Source organism: Phycodurus eques, chromosome 18 (genome assembly GCF_024500275.1).
Source record: "Phycodurus eques isolate BA_2022a chromosome 18, UOR_Pequ_1.1, whole genome shotgun sequence".
Taxonomy (NCBI): Eukaryota; Metazoa; Chordata; class Actinopteri; order Syngnathiformes; family Syngnathidae; genus Phycodurus; species Phycodurus eques.
Window position 1 is genome coordinate 14,299,887 of NC_084542.1, and position 14,782 is coordinate 14,314,668.

Sequence of the window (14,782 nt, forward strand, 5' to 3'; positions counted from 1 at the left end):
TTTTTTGGACCAGTTAATTAAAATTGGATGATGTGTTTGGGAATCACTGCCCTAGATACATGGGCAATGCTAAATTGTGAAACTTTATTGTACTTTTTTTGACAATCATTTACGTATTGCCAAGAAAACTGAGGTGCGGGGATCCATTCATCAAAGCTTGCAGGTTTAATATTTATTTTTAAAGGTTACATACAATTAGTTAATTGAACAAGCTTGGGCACGACTTTAAAGTCAGTGACGTTATACATGGCACTGACCGTCAGACTTGGTCGTGCTTCATTTGAAGGTTAGCTAATAAAAGTAGCTTGACCTCGTCCTTGTACCCACCACGCTTTGTATTTGTCATTGAGCCACCTTTCCTGTCTGTGTTTTACAAAGCCTGTTTTAACATAAGTTTCTGAACAAAGCAAAGACAATTCAAACATTTTTTCCCTGTAGAATGGGATTTACATTATATGCAATGGCAAAGCCCCTTCACGGAAGACCGCACCCCAAGTTCCTTTTACATCCATAGGTCTGTTTTGAAGCCGATGGTTGTCAGCTGTCCTTCTCAGATGAATGACTTTGTCAGGCTTATCCAAACTCTGCTCGCCTTTTTTAGGATTTATTTCGCAGTTCCTCTTGGCGGTGCCAATTACGCCATAACAACTCTCTCAATCAACAGAAACAAGGTCATGACTAAAACATGAGATGGCATCCACTCTGCTCACCAAACAGAACCCTGGTGCTGCTACTTTGGTCCCCCCAAGTTGACTGGAAGGTGGTACCTTTTTGGCTCAGTGGACTCCCTTGACAGCGCATCCCAGTAGCAGTAGGTGGCCGGCCGCGGGGTGTAATTGGCGTAAAGGAAGTGCTCTTTTGACATGCACTCAGTTTTCCACCCCCTTCCGAAGTGACATAGAGCCATCATCAAGCCATTATCGAGTGGCTTTTTACCCAAGTCCCACACGGACGACGGTGTTGACGCCATCACTCAAACTGATTGGCAGCCCTTTTAGTTGGCCTGATCTTTTGGACTCCGACGGGATGCCGCTGTGAACAGCAACACGCGGCACTAATCTGCAGGCTTGTGGCTAAAGCGTGACGTGGGGTGGGGGTGGTTGGGTTATCTTTAAGAAACAGATCGTGAAAATAGGGAGCCTGTGAATAATTGCTTTTTTATCCGCCAGCTTACGGAACAAATTGAATTTCCTATTGGCGTTGAGAATGAGTGTCGCCGTTTAAGCGCCACTGTGCTCGCTGGTGTTTATTAGGACTGGTGGTGGATGTCAGCCTTCCTTCGGTTATAGTCATTGATTGTAGGGTGCTCATTATTCCCGACTGTCAACTTGATGGAAGAGGCTCTGAAATCTCTTCTACCAATTAAAGACCATCAGGAGTTTGGCCACAGACTCGATGCTATTTGACTGCGCCTTTTGGAGCCACAATGTTGCTAATGTGCTAAATTGTTTGGTTTCTTAAAGGATCACTTACACATATTTGAAAATTTAAAACAGGGTCCAGGTGTCTTTGGAAAAGGTCCTGGCGATAAGGTGCTGCCCTTACTAGCGAAAATGCAAATTATTCTTTTACTGCTTTTTTTCGTCACACTATGGGCTTGTAGTAATTTAGCCTAGTTGCAACCCCAAGGTTTTGGGATTTTTGTAAAATTTTTATTTTATTTATTTATTTATTTTTTAAAAAGATGGACTTTGTACCTTAGACAAGGTGAATGGAATTATGAGCAGCTCAAAATAGCAGTCAGTGTTAACACAAAACCCAGGCTTCTGCTAGAAAGCAAACAAAATATCAGGAAAAGCAGAGTCGAACCTCTGCAATTTATTTGGGGTTAATCAGAGACTATTTAAATGGTCGCAAAGTTTGAATGAGAGTGGTTAATCCTGTACACAACCCAGTTATGAGAATGTGCATACTATAACTTAACACTATTTCAGTCGTTTTTACTTCCCCTCTACTCACCCCCCACCCAAAAAAAATAATAAATAAAAATCCAATTGAGTTGTACAGTTAAAGGCCACAATAATGGTGGAAAGTTGTACAGTTAAAGGCCACAATAATGGTGGAAAAAGTTTTGAAATGATTTATCTTGTTCTCATTTTTTACATCACAAAACACTGGCATTTGGACATGGTCGTGTAGACGTTTTAATTTCCTCTGTATGTTCCTCTTTATTGCCAGTTGTCCTGAAATCTTTGGACACAAATGGATTCCCAAGATTGTTTGAATGACTAGGTCCAAAGGCTCTACTGTTTTTCTTTTTCCGAGAATCAGGCCATTGTGGAATAAGCGGCGCAGACGGATGCTGATGAGATTTTTATGAAGTAAATATCCAATCTGGAGCCATCTCGCACTTATTTCAGACTATGTTGTTTTCCTTTAACCGCTGCCCAGAATGAGCTCTTTTCCCTGTGCCGCTGGCACAGTACGGGGCCCTTTGGGCGTGACGTGGCACTATTATAGCATTTCACTATATCCTGTTTGAACACAAGCCCGCTCAACAATAGCCATGTCCCAGTTTTCATTTTGTCATCTTCGCTCACTTTTAGTCGTCACAGCGGGGGAGGCCCCATCTCCTCAAGGCAAAGTGGCCATGTCACATGTTTGTGTCTCTATAGAGAATAGTGTAGTAGTAGAGTTCATCATATGCCAATAACAATAAATTTAGCATCTGTACTCGTTTTGCTTCATTCTGTCCAAAAGCTCTTTGCACTCACACAGTTGTAACTTTTGGTTCAGTACTGTAGTGCTACATTTTCACCAAGCGGTTTGTCATGGTTTCATTTGGACTGGTAAACCAAGGTCAGATTTATATTTCCATTGCAGATCCTCCCTCCAAATGTACCAAAGTGTACCACTGTGACAATGGAGTTCTGAAAAACAATTTTATTTTAAAAACTTTACACACTATTTTATTTTTAAAAACTTGATAATGGAAATGCAATCAAATTCCTCAACCGAACCGTACACGGGGTTTGATTGGCTAACCAAACACATACGCCTAAACCCCCTTCACACGGTTTCTCTTCAGAATTGGTGCATGAGTAAAGTCGGCATTTATCCGGCAGTAACTTTCACACGGGACATAGCAAAACAGGGCATCGCAGTGTTGACGCGCCTTCCCACAATCGCATAATTAGATGTTTGACAAGGTCCACCAGCACCTGGTGTCGGACAGAGACGCGTGTCCAGTGCTGAACTTGTGCCCTGCAGATATAGTCAGAAGAATTTGACTTTACATTATCTATTCCATATTGGCACCATGGGGTAAAAGAGAAATAGTTGTCTGCGATTGTTGGATTGAAATTCACAACCTGCGCTTTCCACTATTCACTTTCACACAGCTGCTCTCCCACTTCAGAAGCTAGGAAAGTCCACGGGTCAACTTTGACCATCCAATTTTGTGTCAGACCCTTCTTACACCGATGAGGGGAAAAAGCCAGCTTAGATGGGCAGTATGAAAGGATCTTGTACTTACTTTTTTCCATCCAAGCCATGAATACAATCCACTATATGCGGAATGTCACGTGACTAAACCCGGAAAACAGGTTAGCGGACTTCCTTTGGATGCTACACAAACGAGCACAACTACGGTTTGATGACATAATGTTTGAAGCCAAATTTTTGCCATTCACCCCAGCCGAGAGGGAGCGCTTCGACCTGTTTTGCCGAATGCAGAAGTAGGTTGCGCTTATACCGGATTCGTCAAGTCTCTTTAAAGGTTAACCTGTAAGGAATAAATGCACATGTGTCTGCGACTTTTTTTTTTTTTTTTTATGTGAAGGCGTTTCATTTATTTGATGAAAAAGCATTTTACGAGTGCCAGCAGTCCATAAAAAATATTAGCGGATGATTTTTTTTTTACTTAATGCTGTATTTTGACGTTGATCTCGCAAAGGGCTTTTCAAGCATCACTCCTTTTTTTGTTCCTTTACAACAAAGCACACATAATTCACAGCTATCAAGTGTCCTGGGGATTTTTCCAGTGATTTGATGTTGGAAGCCAAGCCAGCCCCGCTGCATATTTTAAGGCAAGTTGACAACCTCAACAGGGACCTCTCCCCACCATTCCTCGCTGTTAGGGCCGAATGCGTCTCATTTTAATGTTCAGAGACGACAGCCGTAATATGATTTGTCATGATTGTCCCTCACCCCCCTAACACCATCTATATTGCATTACATGTGTGAACGCCCCCATAATCCACCATATTTGCCACATGGCCCGGAATATTATTTTTAAAATCAGCGACCCGCTATGCAGCCCCACGTCCATCGCTCCTTTGACCTCGCATAAGCTGAGGCGAAAAGGAAAACTATATTCATTTATCATTTATTGTTTTCCTGGAAAAGAATCTGAATTGGCGTCTTGGAGCGGGGTAGCGGAGGCTTATAATAATGTCCCAGATGACAGTAGATAGATATGTGCCTATCTGCCCTTCTCTCGCAATGATCTCTACCACAGGCTTTAGTTAGACCTCTACAACACAATTCTACCTTTTGTTTCTCATTAGCTTTTCACATACTTGGTTACAGTAAGACTACTAACATTTTTCGTGTCAATGGCGGGAGTCGTGCTTTTCCTCAACACGTTGGTTGGTTTCTAAATTATTTACCTTTTAGAGGTTGTACTGTTCAGTTTAACCATACTTATAAAGAGTACTGCCATGTTAGTTGGAAGACCTTCTGTACAGCATTGTGTGTTTTTGTGCTATGAAACCTATCTTCAAACTCTTTGGCCCTGATTTGGTCCAAAAAGGGACTCTAAATTGCGTGATTGTGTGGGCTGTTTGTGGGGATTTTCCATGTGATGAACTAAGATTGCCATCTTCTACTAAGATGCCAAATACAAACCCCAATTGCAACGAATTGGGCTTTTGTGTAAAACATAAATTAAAAACAGAATGCAATGACTTGCAAATCCTTTTCAACTTATATTCAATTGAATACACTAAAAAATACATGTTTAATTATTATTTTTTTGGGCTAATATTCTCTCATTGTGACAGGGGCTAGAAAGACTAGGAAAGTTGAGGAATGCTAAAAAAAAACCACCTGTTTGGAACATTTCACATGTGAACAGGTTAATTGGAAACAGGCGAGTGTCACAATTGCATATGAAAGAAACATCCCTGAAATGCTCAGTTGTTCACAAGTAAGGATGGGGCGAGGTTAACTACTTTGTGAACAACTGCGTGAGAAAATAGTCTTTAAGGACATGCAATTACAAGGAATTGTGGGATTTCACCATTTACGGTCCACAATATCATCAAAATATTCAGAGAATCTGGAGAAATCTCTGCATGTAAGCTGGAAGGCTGAAAACAAACATTGAATTCTCAAGGCTGAACACGGAATTTCTTGCATTTTCTCTATGCAACTGGTCCTAATATAACTCAGCATTTATTAAAAAAAAAAAACACAATTATATGTTTGTGTTCAGAAGGCGGCCTTGTGTGCAGCTTTCATGTGATCTATGCAACCTCTCTGAAATACTATTCTTGGTATTCCCAGTCTTTATAGCTTAAAAAAAAACTAATTTTTTAATTTATTTTTGCAGTCACAAGGCAACTTGTGCTTAGTATAACTCATCTAAAAAGACAAAGTTTGTTTTTTCCCTAGCGTTTAGTATATGAACAATTGTATATTTGTGGTTGTGAGGTGGCTTATATTTAGTTAGTATAAGCTTGCATGGAGCATTTTGTGCATTTTGCTCGCTGCGTCCTCTCCTAAAAAGACAAATGTTGGTATTACCCAGTATAAGAAAAACAATTACATCTTTGTGAGTATTTACTCTATGCATCCATCCATCCATCCATCCATTTTCTGAGCCACTTCTCCAACTCCGGTCGCTGGCACATGAACATGCAAACTCCACACAGGCGGGGCCGGGGTTTGAACCCCAGTCCGCAGAACTGTGAGGCAGACGCTCTAACCAGTCGACCACCGTGCCGCCTTACTCTATGCAAACTCTGCTAAAAGGTATGTGTGTGTATATACATCAGACCTGGGACAATGGCAGGTAACGCAGGGAAAGAAGGGCAGCCGCAAATAGAGCTAGGCCTGAACACTAACGGGTGGGGCTGCGAGGTTAAATGGTCCGTGTCAGCGGTGCTCCTTAACGCATGGGATTACTGCCCTTTTGTGTAGCACTGCGCTTACTCAATCACTGAGCACGTTGTAAGACACGCCGCCGCCATTTACCCCACGCTGCCGCCCAGCCCCTCGACCAAGCTGACAAAAGGCAGGGGAGCGCAATCAGACGACTCGCAGCCAGTGGGAGACTACATCGAAGGGGATGAATAGAGCGGAAACGGGGAAACCAGTGGCAGGATGATGTCGGGGGAGAAAAAAAACCCCACAAAATACACTGCAAGAAAAGAGCTTTGTGGGGAGGAGGCTGTATAAAACATTGAAATGGGGAGAAGGTGAGAAGATGCTACATAAAACAGGAGAGAAGGTGTGCCGTAAAATGGCAAAGTGCACCCAAAACGCAAGAGAAATATAGTCGCTCACTGTCGAGATGGACCGTAATAATGCCAATTAAAGCTTTTATGCAGATTTTTTTTTTTTGACGCCTCATGGTGCTCCATTTTGTTCTGGCTTTATGACATGGTGTGGCAAAGATCCAAACAGCTCCCTTTTGGATCTTAACATGCACTGTCAGCTACTGTATGAAAATAGGCAGATAAAATGTGCCGAGTGCGGCTCGGTGGACCGCAGAGCTAATGATGACTATTATTTTTGCGGGGGGATGATAAGAGTCCTCGGCGCTGGCTTTTTACTTAACAAGGGATTCGCAGAGGCCAAGGGGGAGTTTTTGTCACATCTTAGCGAGGGGATCGCTGCCAGAATGTCTAATGGAAAGTGACAATACTGTCAAAGTTATTATGTGCTTAATCTGGTTTTACAGTGTAGAAGAACATCCAATGGGAATAACAAAGGGCTAACTTTGATTCAGTGTGGGAAAAAATATTCTTGTTCTTTGTGTTGGGGGAGGCTGTTTCACTCCAGTTCTGTAAGTGGCGATAACACACAAAACAAAACGGATGGCAAGCTTTTATGTTGGATCTGGTCAGTGGGTCACTAACTGCCCCACTTGGCTGCATTGCCAGTAAATTGACGGTAAAAACGTAGAATACTGTCCTCGAGCAGTTATCCTGATCCGTGCAAAAACAAACGTATTTTTTCTTGGTCTTGCTGGTGGAATGCGGTTTTGTCATTTTTACGTAACCTTGCAAGCTATGTAGCCTACCAAAAAGCAAATAAAAAAAAAAAAACAATCAGGTTTTGTCTTTTTGTGTGTGTGTAATTATGCTAGCCGGTTGCCTTACTAGCTGATAACAAGCAAAAAGATTTTTTTAAAATTGTGTAATTATCCTCGCTAACAACTTGTCTCACCCCCAATTGGCACTATTCTGCAAAAATTTAGAGCGAATACAGTACTTGGCGTCACACCTTTTCCAAGATTTACATCAAAATTAAATGACCTCTTACATGCTAGCTAACTAACAGACCTGAATGATTTCACGCTGTGCATTTAAACTACAATCAATTTGTGAATCGCCTAAAGACTTTTTCGGTGTAACGTAACGAAAAACTATTTGCTTGACTTGTCTGCAGATTTTCAAAAATAGTCAAAATGTTATTTTTCTTTAGCAATTAAAAAGGCAGTGACATATAGAATTGATACTCAGTGCTACATTGATTGATACTGTCTTTTTTTTGGAAGCGCATATATCACAAATTCCTCTTTAGTACGGTGACTAACATTGAGGAACTGGCCACAACTTGATCAGCTGTAAACCTCTGCTGCTGCCAACAGCGCTCTGGACCTTTCTATGCAACATTTTGAGATGTTTGTCATCCTCTACTGGAGTCTTCATGCTGCGGTTTGCTGTCAAGCCGCATGGTTATCAGCTCATGGCCAATGGTAGCTACTCCTCCGCAAGCATGATGCTAGTCCTAACATTCACAATATTTTAATTACCCCAAAGAGTTATTGGTCAATGTCCTTGGCTCTCTCGAAAGGTGACACACATCTAAAATTATTATTATTATTGTTCATTATATTCAATCAACTATAAGCATTTTTAAGCAGAGTCTTTGGTCTACTCATGGCTGTATTATAGGGGAAAATAAGAAAGCATAGTTTGTTCCTTCAATCTTCCCCTAATGTGAATCATTCAGTGTACTCAACATCTATTGTAATCAAACCAGATTAGGCTCTGTGTGTAATTAAATCCAATGCATATATACGACTTCATCTTGACATGTCATTGTGTGCTTTTAACGCACGGTCACCGCCTTTCACCCCCAAAATCCTTTTCTGTTCCATCGCCATTGATGGTAACTTTAATTAATGTGCCTTGGTCTACTTGAGTGGGCGCGTTGTGATGAGCTGTGCATTTTAAACACACACCGGGTCAATTAAAAGGGCCTTTCACTGTCCACAATGTTTTAATTAAAGTCATCGTGAAATGCAAACTTGCTTCTTATTATGATTAGCTTTAATTAACTGCCACTGGGGATCCGTGTCGCTTTGGTACGCCGACCTCCAAATGTTGTCACACCTTTTTGTCGGCCGCCGCCATTTTGGTGCACACGTTATTTCAGCATATCATCAATGTATTTTCCACTTGTACCCTGCAGGTGCTACTCAACATGGCGGTGAGGAAGAGCGAGGGCTTCAGCGTGGAGCAGATGGAGCGACTGTACTCGGTGCTCAGCCAGTGCATCTTCGCTCGCCGCAAAGAATACGACAAGACACGACTACTGGAGGTAACTGCTACTTATTGTCGTTTAAAAAAATAAATACCACCTTAAAAATGTTCTGAAATGTTGCTTACTAGAAGATTAGACACCTAAAAGGTTTTTAATTAAAGATCGACCCATTGGTCAACAAGTAAAAAATGTTAAGTCTTTCTACTTGTTAACACAGGGGCCTACAATTTTGTAGTGGGATAAATCAATAATAGGAACCGTAAGTTAATCACAGTACTGAAGTCTTCGTCTAAAATGCCACCTGAAATGTTGCTTATGAAAAGATCTGGCATTAAAACGTTTGATTGGCTTTCAAATATAGACAGATGGATCCACAAGTATTTCGAGTTGCTAGTGGTACAAACACAGAAACTCGCTAAAAAGTCTCTAGTGAGAATTGTCATGTAGCTGCACAGAGAGAATGAACACAAATATTTGAACAATCATCGGAGTCTGAAAGAAGTTCCATTTTGAAAATCGGGTGCAGCTGCAAGTTTAGAAGAAAAGACACCATCATTTTACGAGAACAATGGCTTCATTTCACAAGACTTAAGTCGTTTTATAGGGGGGAAAAGGGTCATTCAGCAAGCATGAAGTCTTTATTATGAGATTAATGGTGTAATGTTACAAGAATAAACTAGAAAATAACTTTACCAGAATACAATTGTATTTTCCAAAAATAGTCATAATGTAATAAATGGAAAAAAGTTCTAATTTTAAGAGAATAAAGTCCTAAGAATAAAGTTGTTATGAGAAAGTAACCTTACGGGAATAAAATTACAAGAATGAAGTCGTAATATTACGAGGGGGAAAAAAATTCATTTTATGAGAATAATGTAATTTTACAAGATGAAAGATATCGTTTTTATGAGAATATTGTAATATGACAAACCTTTGAGGAAAAAAGTGGTAATTTTACAAGAACCGAGGTCCTTAATTTTATGAGAATAAAATCTGAATAAATAATACATAAAGTTAAATTAGAATGTTATTCTCATAAAATTAACTAATAATTGTAATATATGAACAAAGTCAGATTATGAGAAAAAGCGTTCATTTTACAAGAATGCAGCCGTCACTAAGACAAAATTGTACTCTACGGTCTGCAGTGTGAATCCATCTGGCTGAAATCTGAATTTGGAGAGCACAAATGTCAAACGCTTGCGTTTCCAATGCAAATCTGTCTTTGTAGCTGAAATGCAAGAGAGCAAAACGCTGGCGCCCGCAGATGCGCAATTGATACCCGACCGAGTCCATTTCTGCTTACCGCCGCACACCGGTTGCGGCGTGGTGCGCGCAGTTCCGCCGTAAATGGAGCGTGTCGGCGCATTTGTCTGCGCGCTCGTCCGGCCGCGTCCTCCGCGGGGCTCGGCGGTCTCCGCCGGCGCTGCTGACCTTTCGGCAGATGGAGCGAGACCGCACTCTCGCTTCTCGTTAAAAGCCAAAGGGCACTTCCGCCGCCTAGCCGTACACAACCCCAAGCAGGTCCTAGCTACAAATTGGCAGTCGCACGGCTGTAGGCCTCCAATTACATTTAAATGTTTTATTTTTATTTTGCCTTTCAAGACAGCAATTACATCCTTTGTTGACAGCATTGTTATCTCCAGTGCCCACTTTTCCAGGCCTTGCTACGAACGTATTTACTCAGATTATATAACCAAGTCAGTAGAATGTCCAATTTGCATGTGAATGCTTAGAGATGAAAGATGACTATGTAAGTCATAAATTGTAATATGGAGGGGAAAAGATAGACGTTTATGAGATAAAAGAGGTCCTTTAGCAAGATTTAAAAAATGAGAGCAACATGACAAGAATGAAAAAGTATTGGCCAAAATAAAATCGTCGTCGTGTCATGACACAGTCACAATTTTACAAGTGAATTTAACCAAAATAAAGATGTAATTTTCCAAGATGAAGTGGATAATTTCACAAAAATAGTCATAGAATAAAGAGAGATGAACAGAATAGTTGTATTACTATGTAACAAATGTTAATTTTCAGAGAATAGTCATTATGAGACAGTAATGTTTGTATTTTTATGAGAGTTGCTTTTTCAAAAGAACAAAGCAGAATTTTACATCGAGTTGTTGTAATAATGGGAAAAAAAGCCAGAGATTTACAGGAGTACATTTCTAATTTTAAAAAGAATCAATTGTAAAACTATGAGGAGACATTATGGGATAACACAATGTAATATCATAACAAAAAGTAAAAAATCTTCGGAATATGAGAAAAAGTTGAGAATAGAAATGTAATTTTACAACGATAAAGTTGTTACACGACAAAAAGTAATTTTACAAGATGATGATGCATTGTTTTGAATTATGATTTTGCTTTTTTTTTTTTTTCTTTTGAAAAAGTCGATATTTTGTAACCGACACTTGTTTTGGCTTATAAAAGTCATAAATTTTTTTTTTGTTCTGTGCTTTAGTTTGTCACGTGGAGCGATGACGCTCCCTTTAAGTTCAGAAAAATTGAAGAACCAAATGTACAATTTTTCTCTGTCCCCAACTAAATAGAGCATTGCGTAGCTGCAATTGTTATCGTCTGCTTTTTTAATGTTTTTTTTTTTTTTTTAATTCCAGCGTAGATGTGTTGCGTTTGAATGATTAATGGCCAACGTGGAATGCTGCCGGGCGAGAGCGTTGAAATGTAATGATACAGCGGGGCGCAGAAATCACTTTCTCCGGCAAGAACTACCTCGCAGCGCCTCAAATTGTGACTTTTATCTTTGTGGATTGCTTTGCTAACAAGATACAATGCACCACATTGTCGCTTCTCAACTCCTTTTCTTTTTCTTCCGTCTTTCCGCCACAAAAAGAAACGGCGGTCCTTGGGGCTGGGGGCTGTGGAAATGTAGGCTGTGTGAAGGAGTAGTTCAGGAAGGGAGCCAGTGTGCGCTCGGCGAGTAAATTTACTTTGGCTTTTATCCAATAGTACGTGAACAACAACGGAAAGGGATCGTTACGGGAATAAAATCACATTTTACGATATTAAATAATAGTAACAATGCATTACACTTATATAGCGCTTTTCCAGGCACTCAGACGCTTTAGAATTTTATGCATTATTCAGTCACACCTTGAAGTGGTAAGCTACTTGCTACTGCCCGGGCAGTCTGACGGAAGCGTGGCTGCCATTCTGCGCCTACGACCCCTCCGACCGTATTCATCCGTAGGCATGTGGGTCAAGTGTCTTGCCCAGGGACGCAGCGGCGACATTGGCTCGGGCGGGCGTGGATACGAACTGGTGACCCTCGGTTGCAGGGTGTACGTGGAAATAGCAGCTAGAAATAAAAGAACTGTCGTAAAATGAGAGTAACATTACGGGAATGACAGTCTTTTACAAGAATTCACACTTTATATTTTACGGAAATAAACATTGGCCTTACTGCATTACCAAAAATCAGACTTTCAAGGTCTTCCAGTGGAAATCCTTCAGCCTCCTGCGCCCATTTTTCATTCACTAATGTGTGTTTGTGCCGAAGATGGCAGAAGCGCGTGGACGTTCGGAGAGACGAGCGTGAAAAGCAAAAGGCGTGTCCGTACATCAGCAGTGTAGCTAGCGTGGGAGCTGCTGTGCGTGTGGATGGCTGTGGCGGTAAGCTAACGTGCTAAATGCCTAATTGGGCCTATAAACAGAGGTGGTGGTTGGGAGGGGTAACAGTCGGACGGAGCCGGCAGCCTGGTGATGTTGTTTATATTTTATATGGTCGGTCTGACTCAGAAAACACTCAAGCTGCAGCTTCACTTGACAGCCAAACAATTTCAAGGAGCACAAACGTATTCAAGTAAATTTTGTTTGTTTAGTGGAGCACGTTCAAGGTCAAGGTCCGTCCAGATGCTCCTTTTAGCCAAGTCATGGACAGTAAGTTCGGTGAGCAGTGGAGGAAAATTACAAACAAGGTAGAATGATTCACTCCATGTACGATTTGATATGATTTACGCCAATTATTAAACCAACATGATTCACAAAAATACGATCTGTGACGATTTACACCATTTATGGTCCAATACAATGGCATTCTGATAGGCTTCATACTAATTAAGGTGCGCACCGATTCCCTCCAATTACGATTTGATCAACTTTAATTACGATACAATGCAATCCGGTTTGATACAGTTCACACCTATTGCCATCTATTACTATTCCTTCCGATCACAAATCAAACAAATTCCGATCCGATACGAACCAACATGATTCACGCCGATAACGATCTGCTCTTCAACTCACAACAATTATGATCCCATACCATTCATTCCAACTACGATTCAAAATGATTCATACCAATAAACGATCTGTGAGGACGCCAATTGTGATACCCTGCAATTCACTGTAAATACACTCCAATACGATTCCCAAATTACGTTACGTTCCTTTAGAGACTTGATTGCGATCCGATACAATTCAGTCCAATTACGACGCAATATTATTTGACTTACCATAGGCTACTATATGAAGCTAGGATGCTTTTGAGATTTTAATGCAGTGAAGGTGCAATCAATTAATTGACAACTAATTGATTTTCCAATTAATCAGCAACGATTTTGATAATCGATGAATCGTTGAGGGATATTATTTCATCTGATTTCAGCTTCTCAACAGTAAATATTCTCAGATTCTTTTTGTAGTCGTGCATGAAAGCAAACTAATTGTCTTGGTGTTTAATAAAAATAAGACATTTGCAAACATCTGTTTTTACTTTGGAAATCTGGTTATGTTATAATATAAGAACATAATAACAATTATATAATCTATAACTAAATGAGAATCAATTTGGTTGTGCATTTTCTGCATTCATTTAAAATGTCCTGTTTTTTAGGAAATGGTTCGAAGTTAGTTTTTTAAATCGAATTCATTGATGAATCCAAAAAATAAATACATTAATCGCTGATCAAAATAATTGTTCATTGCAGCCCTATTGGAATGTTTCCGTCGTGGCAGATTAAGCGGTTTGTCAACGACGGCAACAGGCGCCCGTCACCGTTCGTCGCGCTCGATTGCGGCCCGCGTGTCGGCGCTCCGTCCTGTCCCGCTTTTGCGTCACATTTCCGCCTAACAAGACATCTCGTTGTTGTCCATGTGTGCTGCAGGAGATGGAAGACAGGATCCAGCATTTTGACACTTTCCTGTGAGAGACGTCGACGACAAAACCTCCTCAGGTAAGACCCTGAGCAACCCCCCAGACCCCCGAGCCTCCTCTTCCCATGGGACCACAAAGGCAAACAAACTGAGAGCGAAGTCAAGAGACATTCAATGGTGCTATCGTCTCAGGAAAATCTGCTTCTACACAACCAAACCCCTCCCCCTTGGAGGTGTGTCACGCACACACACACACACACACACACACACACGCGCCAATGGTCATGAGCAACCCCGGTGCTATTCTAACTGTAATCCACGCTGCTTTTCTTGGCATTTTTCAACTCGGACAACGAGTCAAAACAACCCCTTTCACGCACACACACACTGATCCTCACCAGCAGAAAGATGTGAACGCCACTTGGAGACGGACAGAATAATATGGCCAATCAGTGAAGTACACACCGCTGAGCCAATCTCGCCCCAGAGTGGAACGCCATAATCATTATGCGCTGCCATTGCCATCGTTTTTTTTTTTTTTTCTCCATACACCTTTTTTTTTTTTTTTTTTTTTTTACCCCCCCCCCCCCCCCCCCCCCCGCACTCCGTCCCCTTCTCCTCACTTATATACCTGAGCCCTCCTTACTCCATGTTTGTTAGCGTGAACGAAGCAGTTAAAAAAACATGGATAAGCGGTGCGGATGAGGATAGTGGCTTTTAACGTAAAAAAGACACCTGACATATCTCTACAGTTTGCGCAGTATTTGATAGGCAGTGTGAAAGGGGATTGTGGCGTCACGGAAAAAAATATTTTGTGTGTGCAGTACCTTTAACCCTTAATACTGAATCAACACCTTTCATACTGTACAGCCGTGGAAAGAAAAAAAAAAGCCAGCTTTGGTTGACACAGTTAATGCAAAAGATTCCTGAAAAACCAAATATC

The 14,782-nt window shown here is 41.0% G+C and overlaps 1 protein-coding gene across 4 annotated transcripts in view; it reads left to right on the plus strand.

The window, feature by feature from the left end:
• atad2b (ATPase family AAA domain containing 2B) overlaps positions 1-14,377 on the plus strand; it is a 55,611-nt gene extending 41,234 nt beyond the window's left edge. For all 4 annotated transcript variants that reach the window (XM_061704461.1, XM_061704463.1, XM_061704464.1 and 1 more), the window contains exons 27-28: positions 8,647-8,775; positions 13,851-14,377. In XM_061704461.1, coding sequence (XP_061560445.1) covers positions 8,647-8,775; positions 13,851-13,892 — 171 coding nt within the window. In that variant the 3' untranslated portion in view covers positions 13,893-14,377. The remainder of the gene's footprint in view (positions 1-8,646; positions 8,776-13,850) is intronic.
• Positions 14,378-14,782: the final 405 nt, after the last annotated feature.